Genomic DNA, 15,265 nt, shown 5'->3' with positions numbered 1-15,265 from the left:
TGACCCACTGGGAATGTGATGAAAGAAATAAAAGCTGAAAGAAATAATTATCTCTACTATTATTCTGACATTTCACATTCTTAAAATAAAGTGGGGATCCTAACTGACCTAAAACAGGGAATTTTTACTAGGTTAAATGTCAGGAATTGTGAAAAACTGAGTTTAAATGTATTTGGCTAAGGTGTATGTAAACTTCCGACTTCAACTGTATATAGGCTCCCATGGATCCTAAAATAAACACAATCCCTCAAGGTCTCAGCAGATTTACAATTCGTGAGTAATAGTGATGTTGTCAAGAGCATGACAAGACTTTTATACCTTTAGGCTCCATTCAGAAATATCGTCAGACTTTGAGATGGCTACAAAGTGCATCATGGAACCATATAACATTATCGTAACCTAACATTATTGCAACCAGTAAACTTTATTTCAGTGTAATAAGCTAACATGTATATCAGCAACCTTACTGCTTTAACAACAACTCATAACAATAATAAATGTTATTGTGTCATAAATAGCAAGCAAGCCCTCTAGTGAAATACAAATACAAACTATTTGGTATTGCATGAGAGTGCTGCCCCCTGCTGAGTATAAGAGGTAGTGTAGAGTATTACATCACAAACACTAGTGCTCTTGCAGACCCAATGGCAGTGATCAACTACAAGACACATAAACATATACAAAAACACGTTATAAATGAAGTTATAAATGAAGTATAACTGCTACAAATTGAATGAGTTAGTCCAGTTTACATAGGAATTCCAATGTGAAATAATAGTATTTAATATATTGGTGTAGCCAAGGTGAAAGTCAGTAGTATTAACATTTTCCGTGTTGGAACAAGATGGACAAATTACAGAGGAGCTCCTACTACCACATTCCCTGCTCTTGGTGTCTCTAAAACACTCTTCAGTAAAGAGTGAGAACAGTCACCATAAGATTAAATGCATGTAGAGAGGGTGAAGTATTAGTAGTCAATGCCTATAATACAGTAAAACAGACTACGGTATTAATAAAATGTAAATGCTATCTACAAAATAACTATGACAATTCTAAACAAGAGATTCACTTTTGCTTATGAGCCAGATAGGGAACAGTAGACAGCACAAGTCATTATAATTGTTATCACAAGTTCATACACTCTCTCTGGTCTAGTCATACTGAAATTCTCCTTTCTGCCTTACCATCACCTGCATAGGCAACCAGAGCTTCCTATCTGTTTTCACAGTATTGATTTAGCAGTCAATCCCAGTCATTAATTCCAGTGTAAACCTAACAAGGTAATGTTATAAACAGAGAAGAAAGGAATGGATTAACAAAAGAGCCCTGAACCAGAGGAGACGCTGCACATTTGAATGGATGCAGATGAATCCAGCTAGGGCCTAGAAATCCTCTGAGGCTTGGGTGTGCTTCTGTGCCACTGACGGCCTTCTTGGGTTGTGTCATATTCCACCTCAGGAAGAGAACATGCTACCTGTCTCCAGGCAAAGCAGCATCTCCTTCTGTATTTAAGCTGTTGTGTTTTCTTGCTACTGTGGGCTTTCATTTAATTCTCACACCATCTATACTAACTACAACGCATCATCAGTAGTACCAAAACTTTATAAAACAAAACAATGAATCGACAAAAAGGGAGTGAAAATGATTTGGTGAAAATGTCTGCCATCTCCAATAGTGTGTTCCTGTGCATTGCCAGTGAGGTGTGGGGTCTGTTCCAGTGTTCTGCTCCGCTCACCCAGGGGCCAGGGTTAGACAGGGGTGACGCTGAGGTCCTCAGACAGAGAGAAGCCTGAGTCTCTGTCCCGGGTGGGTTTCTCAGGCTTGGTGTGTCTCCTCACATCCTCGTGTCCATAGCTGGCATGGCGCTTCAGTAGCAGTTTGGGCATACAGGAGGAGGCCACACCCAGGCCTGCCCCTGAGCAGGAGGAGAAGGACGAGGAGAAAGAGGTGCTGGGGGCACAGCTGGTGCTGGCACTGGTGCTGGGGCAGGGCTTTGGGCCTTTGGGCACCACCAGGGGCAGGCTCTCTGCCTCATAGCTCTGCTCATCGTAGGCATAGTTGACATTGCCACAGGGGAAGCTCTGCAGCTTAGCCAGGTCCATGCCCAGGGTCTGGCCCCCACTGGCTCCCCCTGCTTGGGCCTTCTGGGGCTGGGAAGTGGAGAGGGCCTGGCAGGACGAGGAGCACAGACTACTGGGGGCATGGAGGTCACTGCTGCCATCGCACCCAGACTGGTTGCACTCAGAGGTAGGGGTGGCTGCCTGGGGGGCGGAGGAGCTGCTGGACAGGGGCATGGACTTGGTATGAGATAGGGCTGTCTTCCCCCGACCAAAGCTCTCCAGCACCCAGGAGCCATAGGTTGGGTTCCACAGGTTCTTGGTCTTGTTTTTTAGCTTCTGGCTGCCTGAGAAGGAGCTGTCCCTGGAGCAGGGCCGGTTGAGGGGCTCGGGGTGAAGCCAGGCACCAGGGCAGATCCCTGGACCCGGAGCAGGGACAGGCTCAGCCCAGCAGGGCTTCAGGGCCTCGCGGTAGGAGGCCACCTCCTGAGGCAGCTGCTGGGGCCTCTGCAGCAGCAGATGGGGCTTGTGGGGCTGGGGCAGCGACGTGATCTGGGGAGAGACCTCCTGGGAGGCAGAGTGGGCCACCAGCAGAGGGGTCAGACTGCCTGGGGTTTCAGGGCGGATCACAGTGCTTAACTCCTCCTCCACTGTGGGACCGTACTCCACAGGCAGGGGCGTGTTGATCACATCAGGGTCCTGGGCGGAAGAAAAGAGAGAGAATATAAAACGGTGAATATGTATGGTGAGTGTTGTAAAGAAAATGCATCCCTGGCTGCGAGTGGGCCAGTACCTATTTTTTTATTTACCTGAGTGCAGTAGTTGATCCTCTCCAGAATGGTGGAGAAATTGGGTCTGTGTTCAGGGCAGTGCTGCCAGCACTGAGTCATGATCCTGTACCTACAGAATAGAGTTGGAGAAAAGCAGACTCAATAATGGATTTAAGTCTAAAACTGCATATTGCCTTGCAACGGCCCTAAATGCATTATAAACTCCCGTCAAGAGAGTAAACTCTCCATAAGCTCAATCTGATCTACTCACACAGGCCCGGGACAGCTCTTAGGGGGGTCCATCCTCCCCCCACTCGTCACAAACTCCAGAACCTCCTGGTTGGTTTTGCAGGGATAAGGCATGTAGCCTAGAGAGAAAATCTCCCAGAGCAGTACTCCAAACGACCTGCAGAGGGAGAACAGAGGTCAGTTAAAATAGTTGATAAGAGAAATCTGCTGCTGTCCAATTTACACATACAGTGTCTTCAGAAAGTATTCAGACCCCTCCACTTATTCCACACTTTGTTGTGTTACAGCCTGAATAAAAAATGGATTACCCCATAATGACAAAGTGAAAACACGTTTTTAGACATTTTTGCTATTGTATTGAAAATGCAATACACAAATATCTCATTTACATAAGTATTCACACCCCGGAGTCAATACTTTGTAGAAGCACCTTTGGTGGCAATTACAGCTTTAAGTCGTCTTGGGTATGTCTGTATCGGCTTTGCATATCTGGATTTGGGGATTTTCTCCCATTCTTTCTCTCAGATTTTCTCAAGCTCTGTTAAGTTAGATGGGGAGTGGGAAGTCTTTCCACACATTTTCAATGGCATTCAAGTCTGGGCTTTGGCTGGGCCACTCAAGGTCTTTCACATTCTTGTTCTGAAGCCATTCAAGTGTTGCTTTCGATGTATGCTTGGGGTCATTGTCCTGTTGGAACGTAAATCATCATAAAGTGCTTTGAAAGGCTGGTCATTGCTCACATCAACACCATTATCCCAGAAACCCTAGACCCACTCCAATTTGCATACCGCCCCAACAGATCCACAGATCTACTGGGGCGGTATGACTTGACTACAGCTCAGCGTTCAACACCATAGTGCCCTCAAAGCTCATCACTAAGCTAAGGACCCTGGGACTAAACACCTCCCTCTGCAACTGGATCCTGGACTTCCTGACGGGCCGCCCCCAGGTGGTAAGAGTAGGTAACAACACATCTGCCACGCTGATCCTCAACATGGGGGCCCCTCAGGGGTGCATGCTTAGTCCCCTCCTGTACTCCCTGTTCACCCATGACTGCAGAGCCAAGCACGACTCCAACACCATCATTAAGTTTGCCGACGACACAACAGTGGTAGGCCTGATCACCGACAACGATGAGACAGTCTATAGGGAGGAGGTCAGAGACCTGGCCGTGTGGTGCCAGGATAACTGGTCTCCTGAGTGGCGCAGTGGTCTAAGGCACAGCATTGCAGTGCTAGCTGTGCCACTAGAGATCCTGGTTCGAATCCAGGCTCTGTCGCAGCCGGCCGCGACCAGGAGACTCATGGGCAGCGCACAATTGGCCTAGCGTTGTCCAGGGTAGGGGAGGGAATGGCCGGCAGGGATGTAGCTCAGTTGATAGAGCATGGCGTTTGCAACGCCAGGGTTGTTGGTTCGATTCCCACGGGGGACCAGTATGAAAAAAATAAAAATATGTATTCACTAACTGTAAGTCGCTCTGGATAAGAGCGTCTGCTAAATGACTAAAATGTAAATGTAAATAACAACCTCTTCCTCAACGTGACCAAGACAAAGGAGATGATTGTGGACTACAGGAAAAGGAGGACCGAGCACGTCCCCATTCTCATCGACGGGGCTGTAGTGGAGCAGGTTGAGAGCTTCAAGTTCCTTGGTGTCCACATCTCCAACAAACTATCATGGTCCAAACACACCAAGACAAGAGGGCATGACAAAGCCTATTCCCCCTCAGGAGACTGAAAAGTTCTACAGCTGCACCATCGAGAGCATCCTGACTGGTTGCCTCACTGCCTGGTATGGCAACTGCTCGGCCTCCGACCGAAAGGCACTTCAGAGGGTAATGCGTACGGCCCAGTACATCACTGGGGCCAAGCTTCCTGCCATCCAGGACCTCTATACCAGGCGGTGTCAGAGGAAGGCCCTAAAAATTGTCAAAGACTCCAGCCACCCTAGTCATGGACTGTTCTCTCTGCTACCGCACGGCAAGCGGTACCGGAGCGCCAAGTCTAGGTCCAAAAGGCTTCTTAACAGCTTCTACCCCCAAGCCATAAGACTGCTGAACATATAGCCTCGCTACTGTTATTTTACTGCTGCTCTTCTATTTTTCTTCTTTCTATTTTTCTTAAAACTGCATTGTTGGTTAAGGGCTTGTAAGTAAGCATTTCACTGTAAGGTCTACACTGTCACGCCCTGGCCTTGAGAGGCCGGTTGTCTTTAGTTGGTTTGGTCAGGGCGTGAGGATCTATGTTAGAATTTCTATGTTTAGGATCTAGATGTGTATTTCTAGGTTTGGCCGGGTGTGATTCCCAATCAGAGGCAGCTGTCGCTCGTTGTCTCTGATTGGGGATCATACTTAAGTAGCCCATTGCCTACTGTGTGTTGTGGGATCTTATTCCGTTTAGGCTTGTATGTGTATAGCCTGAGGACTTCACGTTTACGTTGTTTCTTGTTTTGTTGAATGTTTATTTAGTTAATAAACATGTACGCTTTTCACACTGCACCTTGGTCCGACCCGTCTCTCAACGTTCGTGACAGAAGATCCCACCAAACGAGGACCAAGCAGCGTGGCCAGGAGGAGCAAACACCCGGGAGGCTACGTTGGTAGATGTCCTCCTCGGTTGGGGGAGAATCACCGAGGAGGAGGCCGTCTGTTACGGTAAGGCAATGAAGGAGGAAGCCCGGGTAGGAGAGGATCAACGGCGACATCAACGGTGCCGGCCGAAGAGGAAGTCCGAGAAGCAGCCCCAAGAAAAATGTTTGGGGGGGCTCACGGGGTGGACGATGAGACAGCAGGAGGCCGTGAAAGGGCTGACTAGAGAGGAGGAGGCCGCTATTTTAAAGGTCCTCCAAGACCTGCGGATCGAGAGTCTGAGAGAGGAGGCCACCACGTTACGGGGGCTGTTAGCTCAGAGGGAGCAGGAGTTATCCGTTCAGAGGGAGGCGCTACAGGAGGCTCAAAGGGAGAAGGAAGTAGTGGAAGCAAGGAGAGAGGAGCTGGTCAGGCAACAGACGGAGCGTGTGTTCATAGAGGAACCTAGGTATGCAGAGATACGCACTGTGTTGCCAGTGCGCGTTCACAGCCTAGTGCGTCCTGTGCCAGCGCCCCGCACGTGCCGTGTGAAAGTGGGCATCCAGCCAGGACGGGTTGTGCCAGCTGTACACTCCAGACCTCCAGTACGCCTCCACGGTCCAGTATATCCTGCTCCGGTTCTACGCACTGTGTCACCAGTGCACCTCACCAGTCCAGTACGGCCCGTACCTGCTCCCCGCACCAGGCCAGTGGTGCGTGTTCCCAGTCCGGCCCGGCCTGTTCCTGCTCCTCGCACCAGACCTGTGGTGCGTGTCCCCAGTCCGGCCTGGCCCGTTCCTGCTCCTCGCACCAGACCAGTGGTGCGTGTCCCCAGTCCGGCCCGGCCTGTTCCACCGGTGCCTGGTCCAGCAACGGTCAGCGGCTCTAATCCGGAGGCAGAGCAGTCCGCTCCACCGGTGCCCAGTTCAGCTCCGGTCAGCGGATCCACTCCGGAGCCAGAGCAATCCGCTCCACTGGTGCCTGATCCAGCTCCGGTCAGCGGTTCCACTCCGGAGCCAGAGCAGTACGCTCCACCGGTGCCTAGTCCAGCTCCGGTCAGCGGCTCCACTCCGGAGCCAGAGCAGTCCGCTCCACCGGGGTCCAGTCCTGCTCCGGTCAGCGGCGCCACTCCGGAGCCAGAGCAGTCCGCTCCACCGGGGTCCAGTTCAGCTCCGGTCAGCGGCTCCACTCCGGAGCCAGAGCAGTCCGCTCCACCGGTGCCCAGTTCAGCTCCGGTCAGCGGCTCCACTCCAGACCCAGAAGTCAGCCCCTCTCCAGGGTCGGGGTCTCCCACACCAGGGTTCAGACAGGGCTTGGTGCATCGCGGGAGGATTGCCGATCCGGGCCCAGACATCAGCCCCTCTCCAGGTTCAGGGTCTCCCACACCAGGGTTCAGACAGGGCTTGGTGCATCACGGGAGGTTTGACGATACGGGCCCAGACGTCAGCCCCTCTCCAGGTTCGGGGTCTCCCACACCAGGGTCCAGACAGGGCTTGGTGCATCGTGGGGGGATTGCCGATCCAGGCCCAGACGTCAGCCCCTCTCCAGGTTCGGGGTCTCCCACACCAGGGTCCAAACAGGGCTTGGTGCATCGCGGGAGGATTGCCGATCCAGGCCCAGACGTCAGCCCCTCTCCAGGTTCGGGGTCTCCCACACCAGCGTCCAGACAGGGCTTGGTGCATCGTGGGGGGATTGCCGATCCAGGCCCAGACGTCAGCCCCTCTCCAGGTTCGGGGTCTCCCACACCAGGGTCCAAACAGGGCTTGGTGCATCGCGGGAGGATTGCCGATCCAGGCCCAGACGTCAGCCCCTCTCCAGGTTCGGGGTCTCCCACACCAGGGTCCAGACAGGGCTTGGTGCATTGTGGGAGGAAGGAGAGGGGAAGCATCGCGCCGAGGTCCAGACAAGATCAGGGGCGCAACGGGGAGGCAGAGAGGGAGAGGTCGTCACGCCCTGAGCAGGATTCGCCTCCGAGGCTGAATGCCCACCCGGATCCTCCCCTAATGAGTCAGGTTGGTGCGGCCGGAGTACGCACCTTTGGGGGGGGGGGTACTGTCACGCCCTGGCCTTGAGAGGCCGGTTGTCTTTAGTTGGTTTGGTCAGGGCGTGAGGATCTATGTTAGAATTTCTATGTTTAGGATCTAGATGTGTATTTCTAGGTTTGGCTGGGTGTGATTCCCAATCAGAGGCAGCTGTCGCTCATTGTCTCTGATTGGGGATCATACTTAAGTAGCCCATTGCCTACTGTGTATTGTGGGATCTTGTTCCGTTTAGGCTTGTATGTGTACTTCACCTGAGGACTTCACGTTTACGTTGTTTCTTGTTTTGTTGAATGTTTATTTAGTTAATAAATATGTACGCTTTTCACACTGCACCTTGGTCCGACCCGTCTCTCAACGTTCGTGACATACACCTGTTGTATTCGGCGCATGTGACAAATACCATTTGATTTGATTGTCGTTTTCACTCTGTATTTCCATGTATTTGGCTCCATGCATTATTCCCTCTATCCTTACCAGTCTCCCAGTCCCTGCCTCTGAAAAGTATCCCTATAGCATTTTATTTTTTTTTATTTTTTTTCACCTTTATTTAACCAGGTAAGCCAGTTGAGAACAAGTTCTCATTTACAACTGCGACCTGGCCAAGATAAAGCAAAGCAGGGCGATAAAAACAACAACACAGAGTTACATATGGGGTAAAACAAAACATAAAGTCAAAAAATACAACAGAAAATATATATACAGTGTGTGCAAATGTAGCAAGTTATGGAGGTAAGGCAATAAATAGCCTATTGTGCAAAATAATTACAATTAGTATTAACACTGGAATGATAGACGTGCAAGAGATGATGTGCAAATAGAGATACTGGGGTGCAAATGAGCAAAATAAATAACAATATAGGGATGAGGTAGTTGGGTGGGCTAATTTCAGATGGGCTGTGTACAGGTGCAGTGATCTGTAAGGTGCTCTGACAACTGATGCTTAAAGTTAGTGAGGGAGATAAGTGTCTCCAGCTTCAGAGATTTTTGCAATTTGTTCCAGTCATTGGCAGCAGAGAACTGGAAGGAATGGCGGCCAAAGGAGGTGTTGGCTTTGGGGATGACCAGTGAGATATACCTGCTGGAGCGCATACTACGGGTGGGTGTTGCTATGGTGACCAATGAGCTAAGATAAGGCGGGGATTGATGCTGGCACCAACATGCTTCACAGTAGGGATTGTGTTAGACCGGTAATTAAATTTCTGTCTCATCAGACCACTAAATCTTTTGCCTTATGCTCTCAGAGTCTTTCATGTGCTTTTTTGTAAACTCCAGGTGTGCTGTCATGTGCCTTTTTCTCAGGCGTGGCTTCCGTCTGGCCACTCTCCCATAAAACCCAGATTGGTGAAGTGCTGTAGAGACTGTTGTGCTTCTGGCAGGTTTTCCCATCTCAGCAAAATAACTCTGTAGTTCTGTCAGAGTGGTCATTGGGTTCTTGGTCACCTCCCTGACCAAGGTCCTTCTTGCCCGGTTGCTCAGTTTGGTCGAACGGCCAGCTCTAGGCAGAGTCTGGGTAGTTCCATATTTTTACAATTTCCCAATGATGGAGACCACTCTGCTCCTGACATGCACTGTCAACTGTGGGACCTTATATAGACAGGTGTGTTTCTTTCTAAATCATGTCCAAACAATTGAGTTGGCCACAGGTGGACCCAATTAAGTTGATCTCAAGGATGATCAAAGGAAATTGGATGCACCTGAGCTCAATTTGGAGTGTCATTGCAAAGGGGTGTGAATACTTATGTCAATGAGATATTTCTGTATTTCATTTTCAATATATTAGCAAACATTTCTAAAAACATGTTTTCACTTTGTCATTGTGTGTAGATGGTTGAGAAAAAAAATCAGGCTGTAACACAACAAAATGTGGAATAAGTCAAGGGGTATGAATACTTTCTGAAGGCACTGTATGTACTGCTACTAGTCATTCAACTACAGTTTGGATACATCATGTAATAGAGTGAATGGGTTACCAGGTGTCAGTCTTGCAGGTGAATATGCCCTCCATGAAGGCCTCTGGGGGCATCCACTTGACGGGCAGCATGGCACGGCCACCCTTTCTGTAGTAGCTGGCCCTGTGGAGGAGAATGAGTCATGGTTAGTGTCTCAAACTCCTCTATAACTACTCTCGAGTCTTCACTGCATGGAGCGAGACTAGACTGATCCAACAGATACGTTAAGATTTCAGCTAGGGAAAACACAGAATGGAGAAATGAAACATCACACGGCGTTAAGATCACGTTTGGTGGATGCTGAACTGAAGCAGCAAGCAGCATGGTATTGGGACAGAGAGAACTGGTGGTTAAGTGTACCTGTATATATCACGCGCCATTCCAAAGTCTCCTATCTTAGCCACTCGGTCTGGTCCAGGGCAGGTCAGCAAACAATTCCTGGCAGCTATATCTCTGAAACACACAACAAACAACATTGAATAACTCTTTATGTAGTATGAATACTGTATACAAAAGGTTAATGGTTTGGTAGGAGGACATGGTAACCTGTGGATGAAGTGGTTCTCCTCCAGGTAGCGACAGCCGAAGGCGATGTCTCTGGCCATGTGTAACAGCTCCAGCATGGTGAGGGAGGAGCTCTGACTCTGAAAAAACACCACACACACAAAACCATTACTACTGACAGACACCTACACAGACCCATAGGGTCGTTGAACAGTTGAGGCAGTTGAGAGACACTCTGCTACTGACCGTTTTGGGTCGGTTCTGTCTCAGGAAGCTCTTCATATCTCCTCCAGTCATCAGCTCCAGGAGGATGCAGCGGGGCAGGATCTGCAGACTCACCCCGATGCAGCGCACTATGTTCTGGTGGCTGAACTTACTGTGGACACACAAGAACAGCGGTGGTGAATGCACTACTGTACCTCAGGCTAGGAGAGTTGGCCAGACACCAGCTGCAATGGCTTCAGGGTACAGGACTGTTTTTTCGAGCTATGTTTGATGTGGTATTGTGGCATCTACATATTCATGAATGCGTCTGTGTTTACGTCTAGACTGTGTCTAGTGTTATTAAATCATCAGGAAACACTCCGGGCCCCAATTTAACCCAAGCTGCTTATTATATACTCTGCTGTGCCTGCCTTAGCCCGACAGCATCTGCTCGACAAAGATTCTTTCTAATGCTTTCAGCAGAACTCCATTTGGAGGCGAGACAGATTTCTTCTGGCAACCAGCTGCTGTTTCCTCGATGGCGATGAATTACCTGACTCACTATGATTAACAACAGCTGGGGAGCTGGTTACAAAAAAGCAGCGAATGAAACATAGCAGCAGATTACAATGCAGAGCGCTAAGTGATAGTATGACAGTGTTTGGGTCTCGTCTGCCTGCCTCACACATTACACTATGTTACTGTGTGTGTGTGTGTGTGTGTGTGTGTGTGTGTGTGTGTGTGTGTGTGTGTGTGAGAGAGAGCAAGAGAGAGAGAGAGAGAGAGAGAGAGAGAGAGAGAGAGAGAGAGAGAGAGAGAGAGAGAGAGAGAGAGAGAGAGAGAGAGAGAGAGAGAGAGAGAGAGAGAGAGGAAGTAGATGAGGCCCTGTGTGTTCCAGCCTAGTGCACCTCATAATCAGGGCCTCCATCAGGAAATCCATCTCGTCCTGTTCGGAGCAGATCTCCGGAAGAGTCTGTGGAGCAGAAAGTTACCAACAGGCAGTCAGGCCAGTCAGGCCCTATTCAGAACAGAACACATACAGAGAGAGAGACACCCCATGGCATGCACTCATCAGCTGATTCACCCAAGGAAATTACAGTTGATTTTCATACCAGGTTTTCTAGGAAAATCTATGAATGAATTAATATATGTAGCAGAATTACTAAATTAATGAATTATGTTCTGTACAATGTTGACGTCTACAGTATGTATGATGCAATGATGTTACATTTTAAACCTACTCTTAGATTATAATGTAATCAGTCATTGTTTGAGTTGCATCCTGCATTTTTCCAAGCAGAAGTGATACAAACAGACATGTCGTGTCACAGCGAAACACAGAATGACCTTTAGATCAGTGTTGGAGTCTTTTTAAAGGTTACCAGCATGATCTTCTTTGTTAGGTTATAGGTCTGTACGTCACTGTTACTTACAACACAGAGGCAAACAGGCAACCTTTTTTGTCCACATCCCAGCCAGAGCCTTTCTTAAGGCAGGTGTAAATACACCAGACCAGCAGTGCATATAATGAAGGAAAAGTAGAGAGAAACTGCCGTAGAGGAGGAATACTCCTAGTTACTCTTAGCATTTTAGTCAAAAGGTTATCAATATTAAACATCTTCTTACTACTCCTGGGTTTTGGCTATTCATGCATATGCAATGCCCAAGAGGAATTATATAATTTCAACTGTTCTGTGCTGATGTATTCTTAGTCATGGAGGAGCTATGGAGCCGAAGTTAGAGGAACTGACCTTTATAGCCACTTGCATGACTGTGTTCTCTCCATTCATCCCCAGAACCTGGCCTTCATACACCTCCCCAAACGCTCCATGGCCCAATGCCCTGCAAACACACACCAAGCCAGACAGGTGACAAAGAGCTTCACTCCAGAGCTTCACTCCATCATGTAATGCACATTATAGCTTATAGCTCAGTGCTCAGTCAGCTGTACTGTATGTGTGGACTACCTGAAGAGGGTGATGTTCTTGCGTGGTACTTCATTCAGCTCACTCAGCGAAGCAGCCTTGCCAGCGAAGCAGTAGTTTGGGTTGTAGTCTGTCATGATGGTGGATGACCGGATCTTACTCAGCTTGTACTCTGGGCTCTGGAGACGCAGCCTGACCGCGTGCAGATGGTTCTTCTTACGGTAGTATACTGTAGGAGAGAGAGAGACCAGGAAGACAGTGTTGGTTACCGTCATACAGCCCTCTGCTTCAAACTGTTGCTATACTGTACCTATCAGAGACATAACAACACACTAGCCCTGCATCAGACACACTACCCTGATGTCTGTCTGTCCTCTAAACTCTGGCCTCTGCCCCTGGTCCAGTCAGTGACTAGCTGTGAGTCTGTGAGTTGAGGACCGAGGACTCACCCTCCGTGGAGGCGGCCCGCGGCCCCGATGCAGGTTGGTAGTCTGCCTGGGGGGCTGGGTGGGGGCCCTGGGGGGCGATGCGTGGCGGTGAGAGGTGCCCTCTGCCGTGACGTCGAGCTGCAGATGCAGACAGACGCGACGCTCGGGGGGAGGAGTGGGGGGGCCGTGGACAGACTACCAACCTACATGGGGGAGAGCTCAGGTGAAGAGACAACGTTAACTGTCTGAGGTCTGTCTCCACCTGGAAGGGACCTCACCATGGGCCACAGTGGGGCTGCATGACCATCTGGCTTTTGGGTTGGGTTGAGTTGAGTTGTGTGTGTGTTGTGTTGTGTGTGTTATGCATGTTGTGTGTTAAGGATATAGTGAAACTATATACTGATACTGTACAGTATGCCTTTTGAATTGACAGTGCTGGAGACAGGAAGCAGCTCTGATATCACTTCCTCTGAGGCTTATTGGAAAGTTCTGTGGTCTTACGCAAAGGGACTTTCACTCCACAGTGAAGCTTTGTGTTAATGACAGGTTTTATTTATTTAGCAATGGAAAAAAGTACAGTTACACTTCAGTCATGGCACAGTGTGTTACAGTTAGTGCACAAGTCAAACTCTAAATATGAGGATCTCATACTGACATAGAGGGAAGGTTGATATTTGGTGATGTCAGTTTGTCTGACATCACCAAAGCTTCACCGTGGAGTGAAGTGTTATACCATCCCACTGTACACACACTGGTTGAATCAACGTGGAATAGATGTTGAATTGACGTCTGTGCCCAGTGGGATGTTTGTTGCCTTCATGGACAAAAGTTATCTATCACATGTAGTTAACCGTTAATATCCTGACACTGTATTTTAATTGTTGTTAGTATTAACTCCTCCACAGTTGAGCGATGTACACCATATGAGAGGAGTATAGGGGATTAGAGTAGATCATTTCACAGTAAGGCAGTAATGCTTGGATCCCGACGGGCCTATGCAAAGTGATGAGTCACTACCACAGTGCTTTTAAAACTGAAGTAACATTCTGTCATGGTAAGACACTCCATGGTTAGACACTCCTTAATCAGCACTGGCAGGAAAGTAAGAGTCCTACACTGCCAGAATTCCCATCCCCTCTTATTGCAGCACACGGTCATCAAAAAGGGAACAGTGCAAAGAGAAACATAAAATAATCCCTCACTGTCCTACATTTCTGGCCCAAAAATTAATAAGACAATTGGTACATTTTTGGAGCATGAGCACACATAAAGTACACATATAACACAGTAGCAGCATTCATTATGATATTGATCATTGATCACCAATTGGCAAGATGAGGTTAGACACTAATATTAGTATAATAGATTATTATTCTCTCTTTGACTCCTCAATGTTTCCAAAGCAGAATAATCAAAGGTACAATTTAAAGGTTAATAGCAGTAATTTCCCTAATTCCCTAATCATTCCTTTTAGCAGGTGTATTGTGCAATCATTAGCATTAAGCGATTAAACCATGTTTCACCTTGAATTAAAATAAACCCATGTGATTATAAAACAAGTATAGAGGGTAAGAATTGTTACTGGTGTGGAGATTTGTCCAATGTGCATTTTAAGCATGAATAGATAAACAGTATATGTTATTGCACATACTTGGGATCATCAATCCCAATGTGCCAGACAACTAAATGAATACTTAGCCAACCCCTTCACTCTGACAGAAACGTCTTAGATTTTGTGGTCTGAAATAAAGTGCAAGAGTGAAAGGTGGTTAAGCTCACTGTAATCCCTTACGCCCACCAAAAGTATGTGTATCTCAGTTAAAATCAGTTTAGTATAGTCTCTACCAGGCTTGATATCTGGAAGAAATATAATGCCCAAGGGCTGACAAGACAAACCCATTTTTGTCAATGGGGATTTCCCAAAAGAGGATATAAGCAACAATTCCTAAAAGGCCACCTTTTGTACTATTTTCTACAAATATCTTCATGGCTTTTAACTGCAGTGTTGAATCATGGACTTCCGCCATTCACTCTCATCCAACACATTTCCCTCAAAGAGAAAACATTAAACCACAGCTTGGTTTAAAATGCCAAGCTCCTGCCTTTTCATGATGCTTTCATTGTCTGAAAGTTAAATACAGTATCATTGGCATGGAGAGAAGCTCACAGCTCACAGACGGTGAAAGGTGGAGGGCACAGAGTCAACACAGAACTGGAAGAGTCTCTTACTGAGGGTGAGGCTGGCGCAGGTCAGGATGATGACCGTCACCACGGTGGATGCCACCACGGCCAGGATGAGGGACAAGGACAGCTGGCCTTCTGGAGCGAGGCCCTGAGGGGCTGCTGGGGGGGGGGGGGGGTCAGAGGTCAGGGTTAAGCAGGGGAAGATGGAGAACCACTCAGATCATAACAATGTATCAAATACAATGGGATTACTAGAGAGGTAGTTCCTTCCATTCCATTTCTCTCCTTTTATGAGAGTACCATTTAATGAGAAACACAGTGGCAGATCTGTGAAATTCTCAAGGACAGAATTGTTTATTTTGCATTCATGATCCCAAAACACATCTA

The 15,265-nt window shown here is 48.2% G+C and overlaps 1 protein-coding gene across 1 annotated transcript in view; it reads right to left on the bottom strand.

Annotated features, from left to right (window-relative positions):
* Nucleotides 1-1,748: 1,748 nt before the first annotated feature.
* Nucleotides 1,749-15,265, bottom strand: part of LOC311145326 (tyrosine-protein kinase receptor-like) — a gene marked incomplete at both ends in the record, with an annotated part of 112,741 nt that continues 99,224 nt past the window's right edge. The window contains 11 exons of the mRNA XM_084181557.1: nt 1,749-2,756; nt 2,867-2,957; nt 3,099-3,233; nt 9,655-9,756; nt 9,994-10,086; nt 10,180-10,277; nt 10,384-10,513; nt 11,250-11,314; nt 12,093-12,183; nt 12,309-12,495; nt 14,924-15,037. Of these exons, the coding sequence (XP_084037683.1) occupies nt 1,749-2,756; nt 2,867-2,957; nt 3,099-3,233; nt 9,655-9,756; nt 9,994-10,086; nt 10,180-10,277; nt 10,384-10,513; nt 11,250-11,314; nt 12,093-12,183; nt 12,309-12,495; nt 14,924-15,037 (2,114 nt within the window). The remainder of the gene's footprint in view (nt 2,757-2,866; nt 2,958-3,098; nt 3,234-9,654; nt 9,757-9,993; nt 10,087-10,179; nt 10,278-10,383; nt 10,514-11,249; nt 11,315-12,092; nt 12,184-12,308; nt 12,496-14,923; nt 15,038-15,265) is intronic.

The sequence above is a fragment of the Coregonus lavaretus genome (assembly GCF_964263955.1).
Source record: "Coregonus lavaretus genome assembly, chromosome: 18".
In the NCBI taxonomy this organism is placed as follows: Eukaryota; Metazoa; Chordata; class Actinopteri; order Salmoniformes; family Salmonidae; genus Coregonus; species Coregonus lavaretus.
Note: the sequence above shows the minus strand (reverse complement) of the source record. Positions and strands in the feature narration are given on the sequence as shown.